Here is a 23933-nt window from a genome sequence, read left to right as displayed (position 1 = left end):
TGTGTCCAGAACCAGGGGGTCACAGTCTGAAGATACGAGGTAGACAATTTAGGATAGAGATGAGAAATTTCTTCACCCAGAGAGTTATGAACCTGTGCCACAGGAAGTAGTTGAGGCCAATACATTGTTTTCAAGAAGCATTTATATAAGAGGAAACCCACACACACACACGGGGAGATCGTGCAGACTCCATAGACAGTGACCCAAGCCGGGAATCAATCCTGGGACCTTGGAGCTGTGAAGCTACTGTGCTAACCACTGTATTGCCGTGCCAGCCGAGTCACATATCGGCCAGGTCTGGATGGCAGACTTCTTTCCTTAAAGCAGTGATTTTCAAAGTGGGGGTTGTGACCTGCGAATGGGTCGTGGGATGGTGTAGAATGGGTCACTAAAAGGTCACCAAAAAGGATCCCCAGATTGCTTGACCATTATCTATCTAGGTAAATTCTCACTGCAATACAGTGTATGACCACATGAGGCTGATGTAGAAGCTGGTGCCATCGTTGCCTCATGGGCCAAAGTGTAGTTGAGGCAGTTTTCAGCCAGTGACCTGTAAAAGTGGCATTTCCTGCCACTGTGTTCAGCGTTGGGATCTGTATTATTTCTTGAGTTCAGTGTGTCACTAACTAACCCTGTGCGTCGTTTATCATTCTCTCAGTTGACCCAGATGTACAGCCTCCTACAAACTATCTCCACTCATTCCACTCTCATAGAACATGGAACATTACAGCGCAGTAACCCTTACTCCCCACACTGGGCTTTTGTCCTTCAAGAACACTTCTATTTTTCATCACCTCCCCCGCCACTATCCACCCCTCTTCCCAGGTACTCGTCCCCAAGCATCCATGTGTAGCTACATGGACTTCCATCAGCTGAATTGGTTCCAACGTCGCAAGGACTTCTGCATTTAGCTTTATTGGGTCTTCAATTGGCCGCCAAGGATGGCATTAGCTGGCGACTAAACTCATGTATACAGGAGCCAGTAAAATGATGCAGGTGTATGGAATGGAATGTGTCTACACATTTTGCGTATTGGTCAGCTGAGTTGTGCTCGGACATTGTTTTTTTTTAACAATGTTTTCAGTCTATTACATATTTACCTGGGAGACAGTACAGACAAGCATCCAGTGACATTCTGTCTGACCACGTTTTTAGTTCAGCACTTCGAGCCCTTGTTTCTGAAGTGGATGTTGAAGTTCAGATTCCTATCCAAGGTCATGTTAGGTTTTGAATCGGCATCACGGTGGCATAGTGGGTTAGCCCTGCGACCTCACGGCGCTGAGGTCCCAGGTTCGATTCCGGCTTTGGGTCACTGTCTGTGTGGAGTTTGCACATTTGCACATTCTCCCCGTGTTTGCGTGGGTTTCGCCCCCACAACCCAAAGATGTGCAGGCTAGGTGGATTGGCCATGCTAAATTGCCCCTTAATTGGAAAAAATGAATTGGGTACTCTAAATTTATTTTTTTTAAATGTTAGATTTTGAACAAGTGAACATTGTTATGGACCAGGATTTAGAGAATCCCAAAGTGTATCATGGAGTTCACCTGACCCACAACTTTTAATAGATTGTGGTATGGGGAGCACACGGCTTACTCTACAGGTATGGTATAGCAGAAAAAGGGACCAGTGGTTTTTAAAACAAAACTATGTTTATTCTATGAACTCAAGTTAACCTTTCTAAAACAGGTGAACATCTTAGCAACCAGTAAATCAAATACATCCCCCAAAGAATACAACATTAAGTAATCTGTATGCTGTTCTTTTAACATCCAAAAACTTAACAAACCTCTAAACAGGAGCACATTATGGTTTACATTCAATACTGAAATCATTTATAATTCTGAATTCACCAAATGATTAAGGTAGCCTTTGGATGGCAGACTTCAGGTGCAGCTCTCTGAAAAACACAGACACCCAAGCTCTTCTCAACTGAAACTAAAAAGCAGAAGTGGAGCTCAACTTCACCCACACTCTGACATCACTCCAGTAACATGAGCAGCTCCATTTCTAAAAGGGTACTCTCACGTGACAACATGACATTGTTAAAACTGTGTAACATACAGCCTGTTAATCTTTCCAGCTCTTGCATGCAATTCTCCAAATGCTAACAATGGGCGTGAAGATATAAAATAACCCTGAGCTACACATTTTAGCAAGGTGTCAGGATAGATCTGTCCTTTAAGGTGAAACAGCAGCACAATTTACCACTTTTACATATTGTTCGAACTTCTGTTATTATAAGTGTGACTTTTTGAAAAGTAACTATGGAGAATCTATTGTGAATGTGACGTAAGTTGCAAGAGTTGGCCGTTCTGGAAAAATGGGTCGGTGATAAATAAACACTGCCTTAAAGGGACATCAGTTAACCAGATGGGTTTTTACAAGTTTTATATTGCAGTTTTATTAGCTGAATTGAGCTGCCGTGGTGGGATTTGAACCCATGTCCTGGATTTTGTCTCTGGATTACTAGTCTAGTGACATTACCACTGTACCATTGTCTGCCCTGCATTTATAAGGATGAAAATGCTCCCTGTTGCTTGAACCAGATTGTTTGTATCAATAGAGAAAGAACGGAGCCTGAAATAGAACCCTATGGGACATCCTCGTCACTCTAAGAGAGACAGAAATAAACCTGTCTGATTTAAAACACTGAATACAGTTAGAAAGCTAGTTCATTGACCATGCATATATTTGTACATTTTTTTTTTATAATGGTGTGTTGATTTGTGCAGTTGATGGTTTTCTCTCTGTTGAAGGGCACTCAACTATTTTGATTTTGATTTTCTAGAGTCAGACACAACCACTAATCAAGACGCCTCCAACTGTTATGCAGCCTCTCTCACAGCAGCCATATGGTGTCCCACCTCCGCCCCAGTCTCTCTTGCAGGCATCCATGGCAGCTGCTCCCCTCAATCCATTGCTGTCAGCACAGCCTCAACCTTTACTGCAGCAGCCACAGCAGAAACGTAAGTCACACAAGATCTGCATTCATGTTACTAACTGTGGTAGATGACACATTGTCACCACTGTAAATTAAGCATAAATTACTAACTACGTCTTCATTTGCGTTCTCTTAAATCTAAACCTACAATGAAAGTCTTTAGGCTTTTTAAGGACGAATCCCCTGATGACTGAGGTTCTCAACCATTTGTCCCCCACGTTCGTTTCCATAGATTTCCTTCAACACAATACAAGCAATGTTTCTGCATAAAAAATTAGCTTTACCGTAAACATAAACTTTTGTTTAACATAATGTATAACTTGTTGGGGCTGAGCAACCATTCTGTCAAGATGTTGAGCCATCAACTTGTTATGATCAATCATAGAACCATAGAATTAACAGTGCAGAAGGAGGCCATTTGGAACATCAAGTCTGCACCGGCCCTTGGAAAGAGCATCCTACAGCAAGATCTGGACAGGTTGGGCGAGTGGGAAAACCAATGGCAGATGCAGTATAATTTGGATAAGTGTGAGGTTATTCATTTTGGAAGCAAAAATAGGAGCGCAGATTACTACCGGAATGGTTGTAAATTGGGAGAGGGGAGTGTGCAGTGAGACCTGGGTGCCCTTGTGCACCATTCGCTGAAGGTAAGCATGCAGGTGCAGCACGCGGTAAAGAAGGCTAATGGTATGTTGGCCTTCATTGCAAGAGGTTTCGAGTATAGAAGCAGGGATGTGTTGCTGCAATGAGGCCACACCTGGGGTATTGTGTGCAGTTTTGGTCTCCTCTGAGGAAGGTTGTTCTTGCGAGGGAGTGCAGCGAAGGTTTACCAGACTGATCCCAGGGATGGCGGGACTGTCATATGAGGAGAGATTGACTAGGTTGGGATTGTTCTCGCTGGAGTTCAGAAGAATGAGGGGGATCTCATAGAGACTTATAAAGTTCTAACAGGACTAGACAGGGTAGATGCAGGGAAGATGTTACCAATGATGGGTGTGAGCCAGGGGTCACAGTCTGAGGATTCAGGGTAAACGAAGAGTGGTGAGCCTGTGGAATTCATTACAGGAGGTAGTTGATGCTGAAAGTTTGAATATATTCAAGAGGCAGCTGGATATAGCACTTGGGGAGAATGGGATCAAAGGCTATGGGGAGAAAGCAGGATTAGGCTATTGAGTTGGATGATCAGCCATGATCGTGATGAATGACTGAGCGAGCTCGAAGGGCCAAAAGGCCTCCTCCTGCTCCTATCTTCTATGTATCTCTGTATCCACCCTTTCCCCTGCACATCTTTTGACTGTGGGAGGAAACCGGAGCACGACCCCTGCAGACACAGTGAGAAAGTGCAAACTCCATCCGTACAGACAGTCACCTGGGTGCCTAGGGCTGTAAGGCAGCAATGCTAACCAATGTGCCACCATGCCGCCCCAATTTTAATAAAAACAGGAAATGCTGGAAATACTCAGCTGGTCCGGCATTGTCGATGGGAAAGAAAAGGTAATTGATCTGAATTGTTAACTCTGTTTCTCTTGCCAGAGTTGTTGCCCAACATGTCCTTTTCCAACATGTTCTGTTTCTATTTCAGATTTCAACATCTGCAGAATTCTGCTTTTTTAAATGTCTGAAGATTTTCAATTTTTTAATTAAAAAGCTGCATCAAACAAGGGTAGAAAGATGGCTCTAGGTATCAACGGACAGCATCTACAGCACAAAATAATCATTACATAATCAGGAACAGCCCGGTAGCACAGTGGTTAGCACTATTGATTCACAGCACCAGGTGTTGTCGATTTATCTCTACTACTTGGTCTTTTCTGTGGCTCTGTTCCAATTAGGGCAATCAGTGGATTTGCCTTCTTTCCATATTGTCTATGTCCGAATGTTTAGAGTCGCCAGGTATCGAATGATACCACCACAAGTTTCAACCGGCTATCGATCAAAGAGCCAAACACCAGTTAGTTAGTTCAAGGTCAAGGGTACTTTATTTACATACAATCAATCATGCAACATAAGAACATAAGAACTAGGAGCAGGAGTAGGCCATCTGGCCCCTCGAGCCTGCTCCACCATTCAATGAGATCATGGCTGATCTTTTGTGGACTCAGCTCCACTTTCCGGCCCGAACACCATAACCCTTAATCCCTTTATTCTTCAAAAAACTATCTGTCTTTATCTTAAAAACATTTAATGAAGGACCCTCTATTGCTTCACTGGGCAAGGAATTCCATAGATTCACAACCCTTTGGGTGAAGAAGTTCCTCCTAAACTCAGTCCTAAATCTACTTCCCCTTATTTTGAGGCTATGCCCCCTAGTTCTGCTTTCACCCGCCAGTGGAAACAATCTGCCCGCATCTATCCTACCTATTTCCTTCATAATCTTATATGTTTCTATAAGATCCCCCCTCATCCTTCTAAATTCCAACGAGTACATTCCCAGTCTACTCAACCTCTCCTCGTAATCCAACCCCTTCAGCTCTGGGATTAACCGAGTGAATCTCCTCTGCACACAAAGAACAAAGAAATGTACAGCACAGGAACAGGCCCTTCGGCCCTCCAAGCCCGTGCCGACCATGCTGCCCGACTAAACTACAATCTTCTACACTTCCTGGGTCCGTATCCCTCTATTCCCATCCTATTCATGTATTTGTCAAGTTGTCCCTTAAATGTCACTATCGTCCCTGCTTCCACCACCACCTCCGGTAGCGAGTTCCAGGCACCCACTACCCTCTACGTAAAAAACTTGCCTCGTACATCTACTCTAAACCTTGCCCCTCTCACCTTAAACCTATGCCCCCTAGTAATTGACCCCTCTACCCCAGGGAAAAGCCTCTGACGATCCACTCTGTCTATGCCCCTCATAATTTTGTAGACCTCTATCAGGTCGCCCCTCAACCTCCTTCGTTCCAGTGAGAACAAACCGAGTTTATTCAACCACTCCTCCTAGCTAATGCCCTCCATACCAGGCAACATTCTGGTAAATCTCTTCTGCACCCTCTCTAAAGCCTCCACATCCTTCTGGTAGCGTGGCGACCAGAATTGAACACTATACTCCAAGTGTGGCCTAACTAAGGTTCTATACAGCTGTAACATGACTTGCCAATTCTTATGCTCAATGCCCCGGCCAATGAAGGCAAGCATGCCGTATGCCTTCTTGACTACCTTCTCCACCTGTGTTGCCCCTTTCAATGACCTGTGGACCTGTACTCCTAGATCTCTTTGACTTTCAATACCCTTGAGGGCACCCTCCAGTGCCAGTATGTCCTTTCTCAAGTAAGGAGACCAAAACTGAACACACTACTCCAGGTGTGGCCTCACTAACACCTTATACAATTGCAGCATAACCTATGTCTTAAACCCCATCTCTCTAGCAATGAAGGACAAAATTCCATTTGCCTTCTTAATCACCTGTTGCAACTGTAAACCAACTTTTTGCGACTCATGCACTAACACACCCAGGTCTCTGCACAGCAACATGTTTTAATATTTTATCATTTAAATAATAATCCCGTTTGCTGTTATTCCTACCAAAATGGATAACCTCCATCTGCCAGACCCTAGTCCATTCATTTAGCCTATCCAAATCCCTCTGCAGACTTCCAGTATCCTGTGCACTTTTTGCTTTACCACTCGTCTTAGTGTCGTCTGCAAACTTGGGCACATTGCCCTTAGTCCCCAACTCCAAATCATCTATGTAAATTGTGAACAATTGTGGGCCCAACTGATCCCTGAGGGACACCACTAGCTACTGATTGCCAACCAAAGAAACACCCATTAATCCCCACTCTTTGCTTTCTATTAATTAACTAATCCTCTATCCATTGCCACTACTTTCCCCTTAATGCCATGCATTTTTTATCTTATGCAGCAACCTTTTGTGTGGCACCTTGTCAAAGGCTTTCTGGAAATCCAGATATACCACATCCATTGGCTCCCCATTTTCTACCGCACTGTTAATGTCCTCAAAAAATTCCACTAAATTAGTTAGGCACGACCTGCCCTTTATGAACCCATGCTGCGTCTGCCCAATGGGACAATTTCCATCCAGATGCCTCGCTATTTCTTCCTTGATGATAGATTCCAGCATCTTCCCTACTACCGAAGTTAAGCTCACTGGCCTATAATTACCCGCTTTCTGCCTACCTCCTTTTTTAAACAGTGGTGTCACGTTTGCTAATTTCCAATCCGCCGTGACCAGCCCAGAGTCTAGTGAATTTTGGTAAATTATCACTAGTGCATTTGCAACATAAACACTACTAGTCACTGCACCTATGACTAAAACAACCTGTACTTAACTTCGGGCACCCGGTTCAGGTCAGGAAACAGTGGCCGCTGTTCAATTCTGGATCTCTTGGATTCGAAGTGATAACTGCTGCTCAGCTGGGCTCATCCGTCTGATCGTGGGCGTTGAACTCGAACTTGCTTCTCGTGTTGCTGGGGTTGGGAATGGCCGTGACCTGGGTACCAAGGCCAAAAGAGAGCGAACATATGGTGAACTCTTCCATTATACTCCGGGGGGGGGGGGCTTTCGCGCTCTTTTGGGCAGTCCTTCGATTTGGGCCTGACTAATTGGATGATCCCTGATCATTCCGTTCGATTCCTTAACCAATAAGTGGGCGGGGATTTGGATGGCTGGGCGTTGTCCAAAGCGGTCATTGACCCTGTTGTTTGCGTTTCCCTTGGACAGGGAGTGGCACCGAAATGTCTGGGACTGTCCCGGTTGCTGGAGTACCAGTCCTTTGTGTTGGGGGAGAAGGACCATCACCTGCTAATCGGCCTGATTAACATGCTAATGAGACGGAGCTCCGATGCCGTCTGGACTTTGCTGGCAAATATGCATTTCAGGCTCTGAGCCTGCCTGATTCTTGGCTTGTCCTTTTTACCCATCAGCCCCTGTGAGTTGCTCTGCACCTAGTTGGAAGTGGCCATCCCAGATGGCTACACTCCACCCTCTTGATCCTCAATGTGAAGTGTGAAGAATCACAATACTGGGTCTTTGTTCTCTTGGGATGCCGGGTGCCCTTAACCAAGGACAGGTTCTACTCTACTCTGTCCTATGGGTCCAAAAACATTTACCCAATTTCCCTAAACAACACATGTCGAAGAATTTCTAGGGGGCCATTTAACATTCAGTAAAAGGGGAACCTCTAACTAGACTACACTCATGCTGCTATTTACAATCCTAAAACTTATGTTACAATACAAAAAATATCCGATAGCAGCATCGCATTTCTTCCTATCACCGACATTTACATACACAGAAAATAAACTTTATTAACAAAACAATAAACGCGGAATTTATTGAAGAAAAGGTTCAGAAAGAGTGTGGAGTCTGCTGGAGTCCGAGGAAAGGGGCTCTAAATGTATGCACTGGGGGGGCGGGAGGCTCTCCGTCTCCATTTCCACAATCTAATTGTCTGAATGGCACTGTACAATATGGTTATTACTAGTAAGGCCTCCACTGTGTAGGACAGTGAATACCACTTGATGAGGTTCTCACACCTTGTGGGGGTATTGGTGGCTGGGTGTGTGTGCGGTGTAGTGTCCGGGTTGGAGATGTTGTGTTGGGTGGACGTGTTCTGGGCCTGTGGTGAGGAGGGTAGAAGTGGGTAACGCGCGCAACTGGACTGTTCCAGTGACGATCATGATGCCGATTATCAGGGTCGTCTTCATCTTGTTTTGGTTTTCCATCACCGTCGAGTGTCTTTGTATCTCTAAGGGAACAAGCATAGTGTCATCGTGTTGTTTAACGTCTCGAATTTCCGTCTACGTCTCTTTGACGTTAATTCTCCCACTATAATCGCCACCATATGTGACTCCCTCATTTTTTTTTTTCTTTTAACAACCATTTGCGGAGACAAGACATCCCAAAATTCAGTGTCAGCGCGAGCACTCTCGCAGCCTGTGGTCAATGAGCTGAGTGGGAGGACAATTTCTCCGTCCTCTGCAAACCTGTTTTTCCAACCAAGTGTTTCTTACATGTAAATAGTATGTGGGGGAATAGCAACCGAAGGATTGCCGGGAAGGGCAAAAGTAGTGGCAAAGAGCATTCTTTAAACCACAGGACTCGAAGAAAAACAGAAAAAGAGTTTTGAAACCAAGTAGTCGAATGGGGTGGTGCGCATGATGGGTGGCATCCCTGGGTAGGGCGGTGATCAGTGCTGTTGCTCCACTACCCTAGCTTGGCTGACCAAATGTATAGGGGGTCCCCAGGCAGGGGGGGGATCAGTGCCGTTACTCCACTGCCTGAGTGACCTTCCAAGAGCGGTATGAATTTGTAACGATATGGATTCCAGACAAACTTGTTTCACTAACTGCCATGTGGCATCAGACAAGTAATTATAGCTGCATCAAGAACTTTGGTGTGATGCCGAAAGAAGAAACTGTATCAAGAAATTCAGTGAGATCAACACGTGTAGTCGCACAAATAAACAAACATTCAACATTTAAAAATAACAAATTAAAGAGAAAAAAAACGGGCAGGGTACAGGACAACGTAAATCTCCATCGGTTCCTGACTTTCATCATCTGGACACCAAGATTCTATTTCAAAAAGATTTGCAAAGGGGTTACCATGGTGGGAGTCAGACTCGTAGCTGTCACCATCTCCCCGGTGCCAAACTCTTTCATGGAGTTTGCGTGCTAACGCGGCGTGTGCTTTTGTTGTCAGTGGGCGGGTCCTCATTGTCTGCCATCGCCAATGAGAGATGGTGCGAGTGGCTGCACTGCGTTCCATAAACTTTAAGCTGATTTACATGGAACCATCCTGATTTTCCGTTTGGAAACGTGATTTTTGTAAACCGAGGGGCTTGACTAGTCTGAAATTGAATAGGGTCCTGCAAATTTAGGGGAGTGGAACGAACTAGGGTTGTACAAGGTGATCATTACCTGTTGTCCGACTGTATATTCCGTTGGGTGTACTGTTTTATCAAAGCAGGCCTTACTCTGCTTTCGTTTAGCGCCTAGTCGAACAGCTGCAGCGAGCTGTGCTGCTTTAACATTCTGTACCATGTGCTGGATTGCTTTCTCATGGGTCAGTGCGGTGACTGCGGGGCTGGCCAAATCAAGTCCGAATAAGTATTCGGTAACCTTCATGGGTCGTCCGGTCATGAGGGGTATGTCCTGTAGAGCTCGACAATGTTCCTGATAAACATCATTGCGAATGGGAGCACTGTGTCCCATGTTGTGTTGTGTTGTGCTGCTGCACCATTTTCCGAAGGGTGGCATTTAGCGTACGATTCATGCGCTCCACAATGCCGCTGGACTGCGGGTGAAAGGCAATGTGGAACTTTTGCTTAATTCCAAATATTGTCATAACATTTTTCATGACCCTTCCCATAAAGTGGGAACCTTGGTCCGATTCAATACTACGGGGGAGTCCCCATCTTGTAAAAATCTGTTCTATTAAGACCTTTGCGGTGGCCTTGGCTGTATTTGTTCTCAATGGGAACGCTTCGACCCATTTCGTAAATGTGTCTATCAACACTAACACATACTTGTAACCATTTCTGCAGGGGAAGTGTGTAATTTCATGCGTACTAACAAAGGGATATAAGGTAAACTCGATAGATTTTGTTGCGTGAAACTTTCGGGAGTTGCGAAGCCGTAACTCAAACGTAATGAGAACTAATCTAACCTTACCATCCACACATTCAACCCCCCCCCCCCCCCCCCCCCCCCCCCCCTCGCCTCTGCTTATTCCTCCCAAGTATATATTAGGATAAAGAAACTACACCCATCCCAACATCAATATTCAGCTTAATATGATAAAGCTTCACACAGTTTTAGTTCAGGTAGGTACCATGGTCTGCGCAGGCGTGAAGGACCAAAGGGCCTGTTGCTGTGCTGTTTTCTTTGTTCTTTAGACAAATATCACACCCAAAATATTTACTTCCTTGCAAACAAATAACTTGCCATCAATAGACCACATGATTATCAGCGAATGAAGTCCAGGATAACAACTGAAGAACGACGCACACGTCAGGATAAACGCCACTGCACTGGCACATGAAGAAAGTAGATATCAAGGATGAGATAGGGTCTGAAAAGGAGAGCAATCTTTCAAGGTTTCCACCAATCACCGAACCAGAGGCTGGAAGGCCAACCCAACAGAGACCTGGCTCATTTATGAAGCATTTAGATGAGCACTTTGTTATGGGCCAGGGTTTAGAGAAGTCCAAAGTGTATCATGGAGTTCACACCTGACCCACAACCTTTAATAGATTGTGGTTATGGGGAGCACACTGGCCTACTTTACAGGTGTGATGCAACGGAGATCTACGGTACTTTTAAATTAAAACAATGTTTATTTATGAAACCAGTTAACACTTGATAAACCCACAGTAAACATCTTAACTATCAACACTAATAAATCCCCCAAAGAATACAGTACTCTATAAGTAACTCTTAATCTTTCCTTGCAACATCCATAAGACAAGAAAAAACCTTTTCACAGAAAGACATCAGGTTTAACTTCTACAGAAACAGGTATTATTTTTAAATCACCAAAGGATCTGGAGACAGTCTTTAGATTGCAGAGAGAAAGATTAATACACCTTCTTGCTGTGACTGCAGCTATCCAGCTCTCAAAACGAAACTAAAACACACTGTAGCAGAAAGTCCAAAGTGAAACTAAAAGCCGACAGACAGCCCAGCTCCACCCACACTCTGACATCACTGATAAACACCCATTTCTTAAAGGTACATCCACTACAGCTATTTTTATAAACACCCATTTCTTTAAGGTACTCTCACATGACAACTTGAAACGCCATAAACATACAAGGCTGCAGGCCAAGTACTGGAAAATGCCATTAAAGTAGGCTGTTCTTGATGACTGGTGCAGACACAATGGGCCAAAGTGTCTCTTTCTGTGATGTAGAACTCTGACTCTGTGACCCCAGATCTGACATCTCATACCTGAGACAGTACAAACGTTCCAAGTGTAAAGCCTGTCAGAGTGAGTGCAGCTTAAAAGTGTTTCACACCATTGAATTTTGTATTGAAGACGATTGCTCTGACCCTTGCTTACATTTTGATATTTTGTCATCTTGTAATGGTGCTTTACTTGTGTTCCTGTTTCAGCTGGGTTGTTGCAGCCTCCTGTACGAGTCATTCCACAGCCACAAGCTGTTAGGCGGATTGAGCCACCATCGAGATTCATGACCCGGAATGAGCGACTGGAAATAACATTAACCAGGAAAGATGATCGAAGGTACTGCTGGGATAAAATCACACCCAAATCAGACTGTGCTCATCATCACCCAACTACCAGACATGCCATTTGTCAAGGTTTCTTTTTAAATTATGTGGTGAATTGGTAATAGATACTTTGGGTGCAGAAGTTTCCACAGTTTTCTTTAATCAATTTAGAGTACCCAGTTCTTTTTTTTTTCCAATTAAGGGGAAATTTAGTGTGGTCAGTTCACCTACCCTGCACATCTTTTTGGGTTGTGGGGGGGGTGAGACACCCACAGACACGGGGAGAATGTTCAAACTCCGCATGGACAGTGACCTGGTGCCGGGATTGAACCCGGCTCCCCAGTGCTGTGAGGCAGCAGTGCTAACTGCTGCGCCACAGTGCCGCCTAGAATTTTCCAGAGTTAACCAACCTCTTGTAGAGTAAGAAGTCTTACAACACCAGGTTAAAGTTATGGGTTTGTTTCGAATCATATATGTATGTTTCTGGAACCTACCTCTTCATTCACCTGAGGAAGGAGCTGTGCTCTGAAAGCTAGTGATTTGAAAAAACCTGTTGGACTTTAACCTGGTGCTGTAAGACTTCTTACCGTGCTCCCCCAGTCCAACGCCGGCATCTCCACATCATGTCAAACTCTTGTAGCACAGTAATTGGGGCCAGCCTTTGCTTTTTCACTGGAGATGAAAACAGCCTGGAATACAATCCTGTCACCTGCTGGAAATCTCCTGTGTGCATGCCAAGTTATGCTGCAGTTCTCCAAACAAGAATGTAGCTTGCGGGATTTGAATAGACCCAAGATGAGGTTCGTAGGGGGCTGGCAGGAGGTTTACAGAACATGCTGTAAATTATGGGATTTTCTGGCTGTTCACGCTGGCGGGATCGTATGGTCCCACCAACGGCGCATCCCTGCTGCAGGTTTTGCAGCAGTGAGGTGCGTGTTTAACAGAAAACTCTATTGACAGTAGTAGGACCAAAAGATCCAGCCGCAGGCGAGCTGCCCTCTGCCACTCGAGATTTCTTGCACACTGTCTTGGAAAATTACTGACTTGAACTACTTGGAAAATTTATACTTTTTTCAAATCAGTTAAAAGTTTGAAACAGTTTTTTTCTTCAATTTTATGCTATTTAGTGTGGCACAAGCCTGCACAAGATTTCATCAAAATGTGAAAGCAGTTGTACGTGATTTTTCTTGAATTGTAACTCCCTTCTAGCCGTGAAAGAGAGCGGGACAGAAGGCGCTCTCGGGAACGGTCACCCCAGCGCAAACGGTCCCGGGAACGATCACCACGGCGAGAAAGAGACCGATCACCTAGGAGGCAGAGACGTGCTGTTCCTCGTTACACTGTGCAGTTCTCCAAGTTTTCCTTGGATTGGTACGTGTAGAACTGACTAGATATTGTTAGTGAGCATGTTTGTGAATGGAGCACGACTTGCTAAAATATGATTTCTAAATGAGGTTTTGAGTTCATTAACATGAGAGATGTTGGTGTCAGAGGATTAATGTTGACCATTGCTAATTTGAGTATGGCAGATAGCAGGCATATCTAAATATTGCCCTCAAAAGCTGCATGATCTTTTAATTTTTATTTGACCCTTTATGTTTATAATGGGAAAGAAGGAGCACCCATTGATAGAACAAAATCATTGAAAGTGTGTAAAACCTAGCCATGTTGCGAATTAAAAAGAGGTAACCTTGTATGTGTGCACGCTGTGTTAAATAAATACAAATAAGTTACTGTATTTTTATTGTATAAACTTATCTGATACCACTAACTGAGCTGAGGTTTACAACTTCAGTCAGCAGGAATGTTATTCATTTGTTGCTGTTTTATTTGTTTAGTAAAATGCGTTTCAAGTTGCTTTTTATTCTAAGTTTGACCCAAAAACAAGCATGGGTATTGATGTTTAATCCTATTCCATTGCTGAAATAACAATGTGGAAGAAAAGCTGTTGAACCCATGAACAATGTCAGTAGTATGCGTTCTGGTCATATGCCAATGTGTACCTATGCACTCTGTTCAGGAGGTTTGTTCTGTTTACTCCATAAACTGTGTGAAGTGACTGAGCAGCCATTTGATGCATTCATGTTGCATTGTACAAGGTCCACATATGCACTCACCAGGGAATCTCAGGCTAACTTCTCATTCACTTTGCAGTTACCAGATTGCTTACTCATGAAATCCGTAATTATGATCCCAGCTGATAATGCTGGGCAAGTTAGATCCCAGAGTACAAAGAACAAAGAAATGTACAGCACAGGAACAGGCCCTTCGGCCCTCCAAGCCCGTGCCGACCATACTGCCCGACTAAACTACAATCTTCTACACTTCCTGGGTCCGTATCCTTCTATTCCCATCCTATTCATATATTTGTCAAGATGCCCCTTAAATGTCCCTATTGTCCCTGCTTCCACTACCTCCTCCGGTAGTGAGTTCCAGGCACCCACTACCCTCTGCGTAAAAAAACTTGCCTCGTTCATCTACTCTAAACTTTGCCCCTCTCACCTTAAACCTATGCCCCCTAGTAATTGACCCCTCTACCTTGGGGAAAAGCCTCTGACTATCCACTCTGTCTATGCCCCTCATAATTTTGTATACCTCTATCAGGTCGCCCCTCAACCTCCTTCGTTCCAGTGAGAACAAACCGAGTTTATTCAATCGCTCCTCATAGCTTATGCCCTCCATACCAGGCAACATTCTGGTAAATCTCTTCTGCACCCTCTCTAAAGCCTCCACATCCTTCTGGTAGTGTGGCGACCAGAATTGAACACTATACTCCAAGTGTGGCCTAACTAAGGTTCTATACAGCTGCAACATGACTTGCCAATTCTTATACTCAAACTTGGCTTCATAGATTCTCACTTTTTTTAAGAAACCATGGAGGAAAGTTACTGAACAAATTAACACGAGCCTGATGATGAACTGTTAACACAGAATAAAATATTTACTAAATTAAAAAAAGTGAACTATGTTGCACCAGACAAAATGGTTGGAAAGATCGCAATGCAAACATAATCATAGAATCCCTACATACTTCAAATTCCTAATGGAGAAGGAAGTGGAATTTTTCCCCCAGCAATATCTTTACAGACACAAATTGAAATATAAAACAATTTACAATATCTCTCTTTAATATTCAGGGTAGGCATGAGGTAACTAAAATTTACGTACGTCATTTTCTTGCACTGCAACTATCATTCCAATAACTATGAGATACTGTCAGTATTTCTCACTCTGAATGAGTCGAGATACATAACGTTACTGAAGCTGAGAAACTCCGCACGTTCATTACATTTTTATTATCTTTTGCCTTCCTATTCTGCTATTCCCTGAAGAATGCTTCACCACTAGAAAACAGTACAGGAAAATGGACTGGTCTACTCCTCCTAATTTGTATGTTGACATGCATCTGTGGAACGTTTGCCACCCTTGCCAACTGGGAACATTTAGCAGAGGGAATGGGTGAGCTATTAGAGAATCATATAATGCATCAAATGGTTGCTCACAGTGCAGAAGGAGGCCATTCGGCTCATCAAGTCTACACCGGCTCTTGGAAAGAGCACCCTACTTAAACACATGCTCCAGTGACCCAACCTAACCTTTTGGACACTAAGGGGCAATTTAGCATGGCCAATCCACCTAACCTGCACATCTTTGGACTGTGGGAGGAAACCGGATCACCCAGATGAAAGCTACGTAGATACGAGGAGAAAGTGCAAACTCCACACAGACAGTCACTTGAGGCCGAAATTGAACCCAGGACCCTGGAGCTGGGCGTCCGCAGTGCTAACCTAACCACTGTGCCACCTTGCCGTTTTATATATTAAATGAAACTTTGCACCTGTATTTACCTGAAATGATGCTGCTGCCCAGGTCATCGTGAAGGAGGTTGTAGTTTTGCCACTTTATTCGTTTAAAATTGATAAGCAATAATATTAGATTGACTTGACTGTTCTTCCATTGAATAAACCACCAAGACCAGATGAGATACAGCCAAGGATTCTGAAGGAAGTGAGAGTGGAAATTAGAGAGGATGTGGTCATAATTTCCCAATGCTATGATGCCAGATAACTGGAAATCTTAGACCCTTGTTCAGAATAGGATGCTCGGCGACTGCAGGCCAGTCAGTTTAATCTCCATGCTGGGGAAGGTTTTTGAAACAATAGTCGAGACAAAATTAAAAGTCTTTTGCGGAAATGCTGGTTAATTGAGGAACGTCTGGATGGGTTTGTTCAGAGCAAATTATGTTCAGTTAACATCCTTAAGCTTTTGATGAGGTTTGACTTCATCATAGGGTCTTAAAAGAAGTAGCTGTGGAGTTAGTAGATGCTAATTTTCCAAAATTTATTAGATTCTGAAAAGTTTCCATTGGACTGGAAAGTAGCAAATTTAATCCCTCTATTCAAGGGAGGGAGGCAGAAAACAGAAAATTGTAGGCCAGTTAACTTGATGTCTGTCGTGGGGCAGGTGTTAGAGTTGATCATTCAAGAATTAAAGCTGGGCACTTAGGCAAGCCTCAGGTATTTGAGAAAAGTCGGCATGGCGTTATGAAAGCAAAATCATGTTTAAGCAATTTATTAGAGCTCTTTGAAGGAGTACCAGACAACGGGAAGCCTGTAGTCTACTAGGATTTGATAAGGTGCCACGTCAAAGGTATTTCAAAAAATATAAGCCCAGTGTTGGGGTTACCTATTAGCCTGGATTAAAGATTGGCTGACTAGTAGAAAACAGAATATGCTTAAATGTTTTTTTTTTACGATTGGTTTGATGTGATGAGTGACGTCACAAATATGGATGGGAAAGTGTGTTTTGAAGAAAACGTATGTTTGTAGATGGAGATAGATAGGTGAGTGGGCAAAATTTGGGCAGTTGGAGTACAATATGGGACAACGTCAAGTTTACTTTGGTGGGAAGAATAAAGCAGGATCTTAGTGAAGTGGAGAAGAACTGCAGAATGGCAAGATGCACAGGGATTTGGGTGTGCATGATATGCAGTGCAGCATTCATCAAGAAGGCTAATGGAATGCTATCTTTATTGCGAGAAGAACTGAACATCAAACTAAGGATGTTATGCTTCAGTTATACAGGGCATTGGTGAGACCACATCTCGAATACTGTGTACAATTCGGTATCCTTATTTTAAGGAATGATGTAAATGTCTGGAAGGTAGTCAGATGAGGTTTATGAGATTGATACCTAGAATTAGCAGGATGTCTTATAAGGATAGGTTGGAAAGGCTTGGCTTGTTTCTACTATAGTTTAGAAGAGTGACCTGATTGAGTTATAGAAGATCCTGAATATAATTGACAAGGCGGATGTTGAAAGGATGTTTCCTCTTGTAATGAATTTAGAACTATTTCAAAATTTGGGATTGCCCCTATAGGACAGATGAGGAGAATCGTTTTCTGAGGATTGTGCAACTTTGGAACTCTGCCTCTGAAGGCAGTTGAAGTGACTTTACTGAATATTTTTTAAGGCAAAGGTAGGTGGATTCTTGTTAGGCATCTGAGTGTGAAGCCAAAGGCGGCGTTAAGGTATTAAATTAGTCTTTTGCATTTGTTCACTGGAGAAGGACAATGTAGGTATAGAAAGCATGGAGGGGGACTGTGATATAGTTGAACAGATTAACATTGAGAGGGAGGAGGTGTTAGTGGTTTTAACAGGCCTGACAGTGGATAAATCCCCAGGTTCAGGTGAGATGTATCCTAGGCTGCTGTGTGAGGCAAGGGAGGAGATTGCAGGGGCACTGATGTAAAAGGGCTGGCAGACAGCTAATGTGATACCATAATTGAAATGGGGGTAAACAAGGTAATTACAGGCCACTGAGTTTAACATCCGTGGTAGGGAAATTATTGGAAAAAATTCTGAGGGACAGAATTAATTTTCACTTGGAAAGGCAAGGATTAATCTAGGGTAGTCAGCATGACTTTGTCAGGGGATCATGTTTAACAGATTTGATTGAATTTTCCGAGGCGATGACTAGGGTTTGTAGATGAGAGTAGTGCAGTTGATGTAGTCTATATGGACTTCAGTAAGGCTTTTGACAAGGTCCCACATGGGAGATTGATCAAGAATGTAAGCCTGACTTCACTGAAGGATAGGGAAGGGAATCTATGTGTGGAGCCAGAGGAAATGGGCGAGGTACTAAATGAATACTTTGCATCAGTATTCACCAAAGAGAAGAAATTGGTAGATGTTGAGTCTGGAGAAGGGTGTGTAGATAGCCTGGGTCACATTGAGATCCAAAAAGACGAGGTGTTGGGTGTCTTAAAAAATATTAAGGTAGATAAGTCCCCAGGGCCTAATGGGATGTACCCCAGAATACTGAAGGAGACTGGAGAGGAAATTGCTGAGGCCTTGACAGAAATCTTTGGATCCTCACTGTCTTCAGGTGATGTCCCGGAGGACTGGAGAATAGCCAATGTTGTTTCTCTGTTTAAGAAGGGTAGCAAGGATAATCCAGGGAACTACAGGCCGGTGAGCCTTACTTCAGTGGTAGGGAAATTACTGGAGAGAATTCTTTGAGACAGGATCTACTCCCATTTGGAAGCAAATGGACGTATTAGTGAGAGGCAGCATGGTTTTGTGAAGGGGAGGTCGTGTCTCACTAACTTGATAGAGTTTTTCGAGGAGGTCACTAAGATGATTGATGCAGGTAGGGCAGTGGATGTTGTCTATATGGACTTCAGTAAGGCCTTTGACAGTGTCCCTCAAGGTAGACTAGTCTGTGCGGAGTCTGCACATCCTCCCTGTGTGTGCGTGGGTTTCCTCCGGGTGCTCCGGTTTCCTCCCACAGTCCAAAGATATGCAGGTTAGGTGGATTGGCCATGATAAATTGCCTTTAGTGGCCAAAATTGTCCTTAGTGTTGGGTGGGGTTACTGGGTCATGGGGATAGGGTGGAGGTGCTGACCTTGGGTAGGGTGCTCTTTCTAAGAGCCGGTGCAGACTCGATGGGCCAAATGGCCTCCTTCTGCACTGTAAATTCTATGAAAAGGTGAAGTCACACGGGATCAGGGGTGAGCTGGCAAGGTGGATACAGAACTGGCTAGGTCATAGAAGGCAGAGAGTAGCAATGAAAGGAAGCTTTTCTAATTGGAGGGCTGTGACCAGTGGTGTTTCACAGGGATCAGTGCTGGGACCTTGGCTGTTTTGTAGTATATATAAATGATTTGGAGGAAAATGTAACTGGTCTGATTAGTAAGTTTGCAGACGACACAAAGGTTGGTGGAATTGCGGATAGCGATGAGGACTGTCAGAGGATATAGCAGGATTTAGATTGTTTGGAGACTTGGGCGGAGAGATGGCAGATAGAGTTTAATCCGGACAAATGTGAGGTAATGCATTTTGGAAGGTCTAATGCAGGTAGGGAATATACAGTGAATGGTAGAACCCTCAAGAGTATTGAAAGTCAAAGAGATCTAGGAGTACAGGTCCACAGGTCACTGAAAGGGGCAACACAGGTGGAGAAGGTAGTCAAGAAGGCATACGGCATGCTTACCTTCATTGGCCGGGGCATTGAGTATAAGAATTGGCAAGTCATGTTGCAGCTGTATAGAACCTTAGTTAGGCCACACTTGGAGTATAGTGTTCAATTCTGGTCGCCACACTACCAGAAGGATGTGGAGGCTTTAGAGAGGGTGCAGAAGAGATTTACCAGAATGTTGCCTGGTATGGAGGGCATTAGCTATGAGGAGCGGTTGAATAAACTCGGTTTGTTCTCACTGGAACGATGGAGGTTGAGGGGCGACCTGATAGAGGTCTACAAAATTATGAGGGGCATAGACAGAGTGGATAGTCAGAGGCTTTTCTCCGGGGTAGAGGGGTCAATTACTAGGGGGCATAGGTTTAAGGTGAGAGGGGCAAGTTTAGAGTAGATGTACGAGGCGAGTTTTTTTACACAGGGTAGTGGGTGCCTGGAACTCGCTACCGGAGGAGGTGGTGGAAGCAGGGACGATAGTGACAGTTAAGGGGCATCTTGACAAATACATGAATAGGATGGGAATAGAGGGATACGGACCCAGGAAGTGTAGAAGATTGTAGTTTTGTCGGGGCAGCATGGTCGGCACGGGCTTGGAGGGCCGATGGGCCTGTTCCTGTGCTGTACATTTCTTTGTTTTTGTTTGTAAGGGCCCATGGGATCCAGGGAAAATTGGACCCAAAATTGGCTTAGTGGCAAGAGATGGTCGGAGGTTTTATTTCGTGACTGAAAGCTTGTGTTCAGTGGGCCCCTTGCTGTTTGTCGTGCACATTAATGCACTGGATTTTGTTTGTCACGTGTACCGAGGTACAGTGAAAAGTATTTTTCAGCAAGCAGCTCAACAGATCATTAGGTACATGAAAAGAAACGAAAAGGAAATACATAATAGAGCAACACCAGGTACACAATGTAACTACATAACACTGTCATCGGGTGAAGCATACAGGGGTGTAGTGTTAATGAGGTCAGACCATAAGAAGGTTGTTTAGGAGTTTGGTAACAGTGGTGAAGAAGCTGTTTATGAGACTGTTTGTGCGTGTTTTCAGACTTTTATATCTTCTTTATAATGAATGTGGAGGTAAGATTAAGTTTGCAGATGACATGAAATTGGTGGTATGGTAAATAGTGAAGAGGAAAGCAGTAGATTGCAGGACAATATAGACGGATTGGTCAGATGGGCAGAAATGTGGCAAATTAAATTTAACCCTGAGCCAGAGGAAATGGGCGAGGTACTAAATGAATACTTTGCATCAGTATTCACCAAAGAGAAGAAATTGGTAGATGTTGAGTCTGGAGAAGGGTGTGTAGATAGCCTGGGTCACATTGAGATCCAAAAAGACGAGGTGTTGGGTGTCTTAAAAAATATTAAGGTAGATAAGTCCCCAGGGCCTGATGGGATCTACCCCAGAATACTGAATGAGGCTGGAGAGGAAATTGCAGAGGCCTTGACAGAAATCTTTGGATCCTCACTGTCTTCAGGTGATGTCCAATGTTGGAGAATAGCCAATGTTGTTCCTCTGTTTACGAAGGGTAGCAAGGATAATCCAGGGAACTACAGGCCGGTGAGCCTTACTTCAGTGGTAGGGAAATTACTGGAGAGAATTCTTCGAGACAGGATCTACTCCCATTTGGAAGCAAATGGACGGATTAGTGAGAGGCAGCATGGTTTTGTGAAGGGGAGGTCGTGTCTCACTAACTTGATAGAGTTTTTCGAGGAGGTCATGGTAGACTAGTACAAAAGGTGAAGACACACGGGATCAGGGGTGAGTTGGCAAGGTGGATACAGAACTGGCTAGGTCATAGAAGGCAGAGAGTAGCAATGGAAGGATGCTTTTCTAATTGGAGGGCTGTGACCAGTGGTGCTCCACAGGCATCAGTGCTGGGACCAAATGTGAGGTTATGCATTTTGGAAGGTCTAATGCAGGTAGGGAATATACAGTGAATGGCAGAACCCTCAAGAGTATTGAAAGTCAGAGAGATCTAGGAGTACAGGTCCACAGGTCACTGAAAGGGGCAACACAGGTGGAGAAGGTTGTCAAGAAGGCATACGGCATGCTTGCCTTCATTGGCCGGGGCATTGTGTATAAGAATTGGCAAGTCATGTTACAGCTGTATAGAACCTTAGTTAGGCCACACTTGGAGTATAGTGTTCAATTCTGGTCGCCACACTACCAGAAGGATGTGGAGGCTTTAAAGAGGATGTAGAAGAGATTTACCAGAATGTTGCCTGGTATGGAGGGCATTAGCTATGAGGAGCGGTTGAATAAACTCGGTTTGTTCTCACTGGAACGAAGGAGGTTGAGGGGCGACCTGATAGAGGTCTACAAAATTATGAAGGGCATAGACAGAGTGGATAGTCAGAGGCTTTTCCCCGGGGTAGAGGTGTCAATTACTAGGGGGCATAGGTTTAAGGTGAGAGGGGCAAGGTTTAGAGTAGATGTACGAGGCAAGTTTTTTTTACACAGAGGGTAGTGGGTGCCTGGAACTCGCTACCGGAGGTGGTGGTGGAAGCAGGGACGATAGTGACATTTAAGGGGCATCTTGACAAATACATGAATAGGTTGGGAATAGAGGGATACGGACCCAGGAAGTGTAGAAGATTGTAGTTTAGCCGGGCAGTAATATACTTGAGTTCCACATTTACCTTGCACGCGCAATAACCTCAGAGTCAGAGTTTTACAGCACAGAACAAGGCCTTTCAGCCCCTTGTGTCTGCGCCAGCAATCAAACAGCTATATATTCTAATCTGTACTTGGTCCGTAGCCTTGTAAGCTATGGTTTTTGAAGTACCCTTTGAGTGAAAATATTCTTCCTCAAATGCCCTCTTAAATCTCCTGCCCCCTCTGAAGGGAACAGGTTTCTTCCAGTCTACCCCATCTACCCCCATACGTTTGTATACCTCAATCAAGTCCTCCCTCAGTCTTCTTTGTTCTAAGTAAAACATCCCAAGCCTATCCAATCTCCCTTCGAAGATAAAACGCTCCAGCCCAGGCAACATCATTGTAGAATCTGCTCGGCACACTAGTGTAATTACATCCTTCCTATAGTGTGGCGACCAGAACTGCAAACAGTACTCAAGCGGTGGTCTAACAAATGTTTTATACAGCTCCATCATAATCTCCCAGCTCATATATTCGATGCCTCAGCTAATAAAGACAAGTATTCCATGTGCCTTATGCCAAGTATCCCTTAACTAGAGCTGCCAACCTTTTCCAACAGAAATCAATATTCCAGATACCAAAAATCAGTGCACACGCACGCGCACACACACAGCCAGCCAGCCAGCCATTCACAGAGAGCTCAATCTTAATATTTTTTCCTTCCCCATGAAACAAAATCCTCCTCTCCGCTCTCTTAAATTACTCTCCTTAAGTACAGTGTGCGAGATTTGTCAGAGGGTTGCAATGGATTGAAATACGGAAAATCCGTGCAGCGCTGCTTAACCACTTAATCTACTTGGTCCCTCTGATTTTCTGTACTTATCACAGCCTACCGTTCATTGTGTATTCCCTTGCCTTGTTAGTCCTTCCAAAATGCATCACCTCACACTTAGGTGGATTGGCCATGATAAATTGCCTTTAGTGGCCAAAATTGTCCTTAGTGTTGGGTGGGGTTACTGGGTCATGGGGATAGGGTGGAGGTGCTGACCTTGGGTAGGGTGCTCTTTCTAAGAGCCGGTGCAGACTCGATGGGCCAAATGGCCTCCTTCTGCACTGTAAATTCTATGAAAAGGTGAAGTCACACGGGATCAGGGGTGAGCTGGCAAGGTGGATACAGAACTGGCTAGGTCATAGAAGGCAGAGAGTAGCAATGGAAGGAAGCTTTTCTAATTGGAGGGCTGTGACCAGTGGTGTTTCACAGGGATCAGTGCTGGGACCTTGGCTGTTTTGTAGTATATATAAATGATTTGGAGGAAAATGTAACTGGTCTGATTAGTAAGTTTGCAGACGACACAAAGGTTGGTGGAATTGCGGATAGCGATGAGGACTGTCAGAGAATACAGCAAAATATAGATAGATTGGAGAGTTGGGCAGAGAAATGGCAGATGGAGTTCAATCCAGGCAAATGCGACGTGATGCATTTTGGAAGATCTAATTCAAGAGCGGACTATACGGTCAATGGAAGAGTCCTGGGGAAAATTGATGTCCAGAGAGATCTGGGAGTTCAGGTCCATTGTACCCTGAAGGTGGCAACGCGGGTCAGGAAGGCATACAGCATGCTTGCCTTCATCGGACGGGGTATTGAGTACAAGAGTCGGCAGGTCATGTTACAGTTGTATAGGACTTTGGTTAGGCCACATTTAGAATACTGCGTGCAGTTCT

General features: G+C 44.2%; 1 protein-coding gene and 1 non-coding gene across 7 annotated transcripts in view; both read left to right on the top strand.

The window, feature by feature from the left end:
• Nucleotides 1–23933, top strand: part of ccar1 (cell division cycle and apoptosis regulator 1) — a 409621-nt gene that overhangs the window by 153195 nt on the left and 232493 nt on the right. For all 6 annotated transcript variants that reach the window (XM_072478734.1, XM_072478736.1, XM_072478731.1 and 3 more), the window contains 3 exons: nucleotides 2789–2966; nucleotides 12020–12149; nucleotides 13346–13507. In XM_072478734.1, coding sequence (XP_072334835.1) covers nucleotides 2789–2966; nucleotides 12020–12149; nucleotides 13346–13507 — 470 coding nt within the window. The remainder of the gene's footprint in view (nucleotides 1–2788; nucleotides 2967–12019; nucleotides 12150–13345; nucleotides 13508–23933) is intronic.
• LOC140393441 (small nucleolar RNA SNORD98) lies at nucleotides 14028–14092 on the top strand. Its single transcript, XR_011935622.1, has one exon. It is a non-coding gene; the product is annotated as a small nucleolar RNA SNORD98 (small nucleolar RNA).

Source organism: Scyliorhinus torazame, chromosome 16 (genome assembly GCF_047496885.1).
Source record: "Scyliorhinus torazame isolate Kashiwa2021f chromosome 16, sScyTor2.1, whole genome shotgun sequence".
NCBI lineage: Eukaryota > Metazoa > Chordata > Chondrichthyes > Carcharhiniformes > Scyliorhinidae > Scyliorhinus > Scyliorhinus torazame.
The sequence above is the reverse complement of the archived record's forward strand: the minus strand, read 5'-3'. Positions and strand labels throughout refer to the sequence as shown.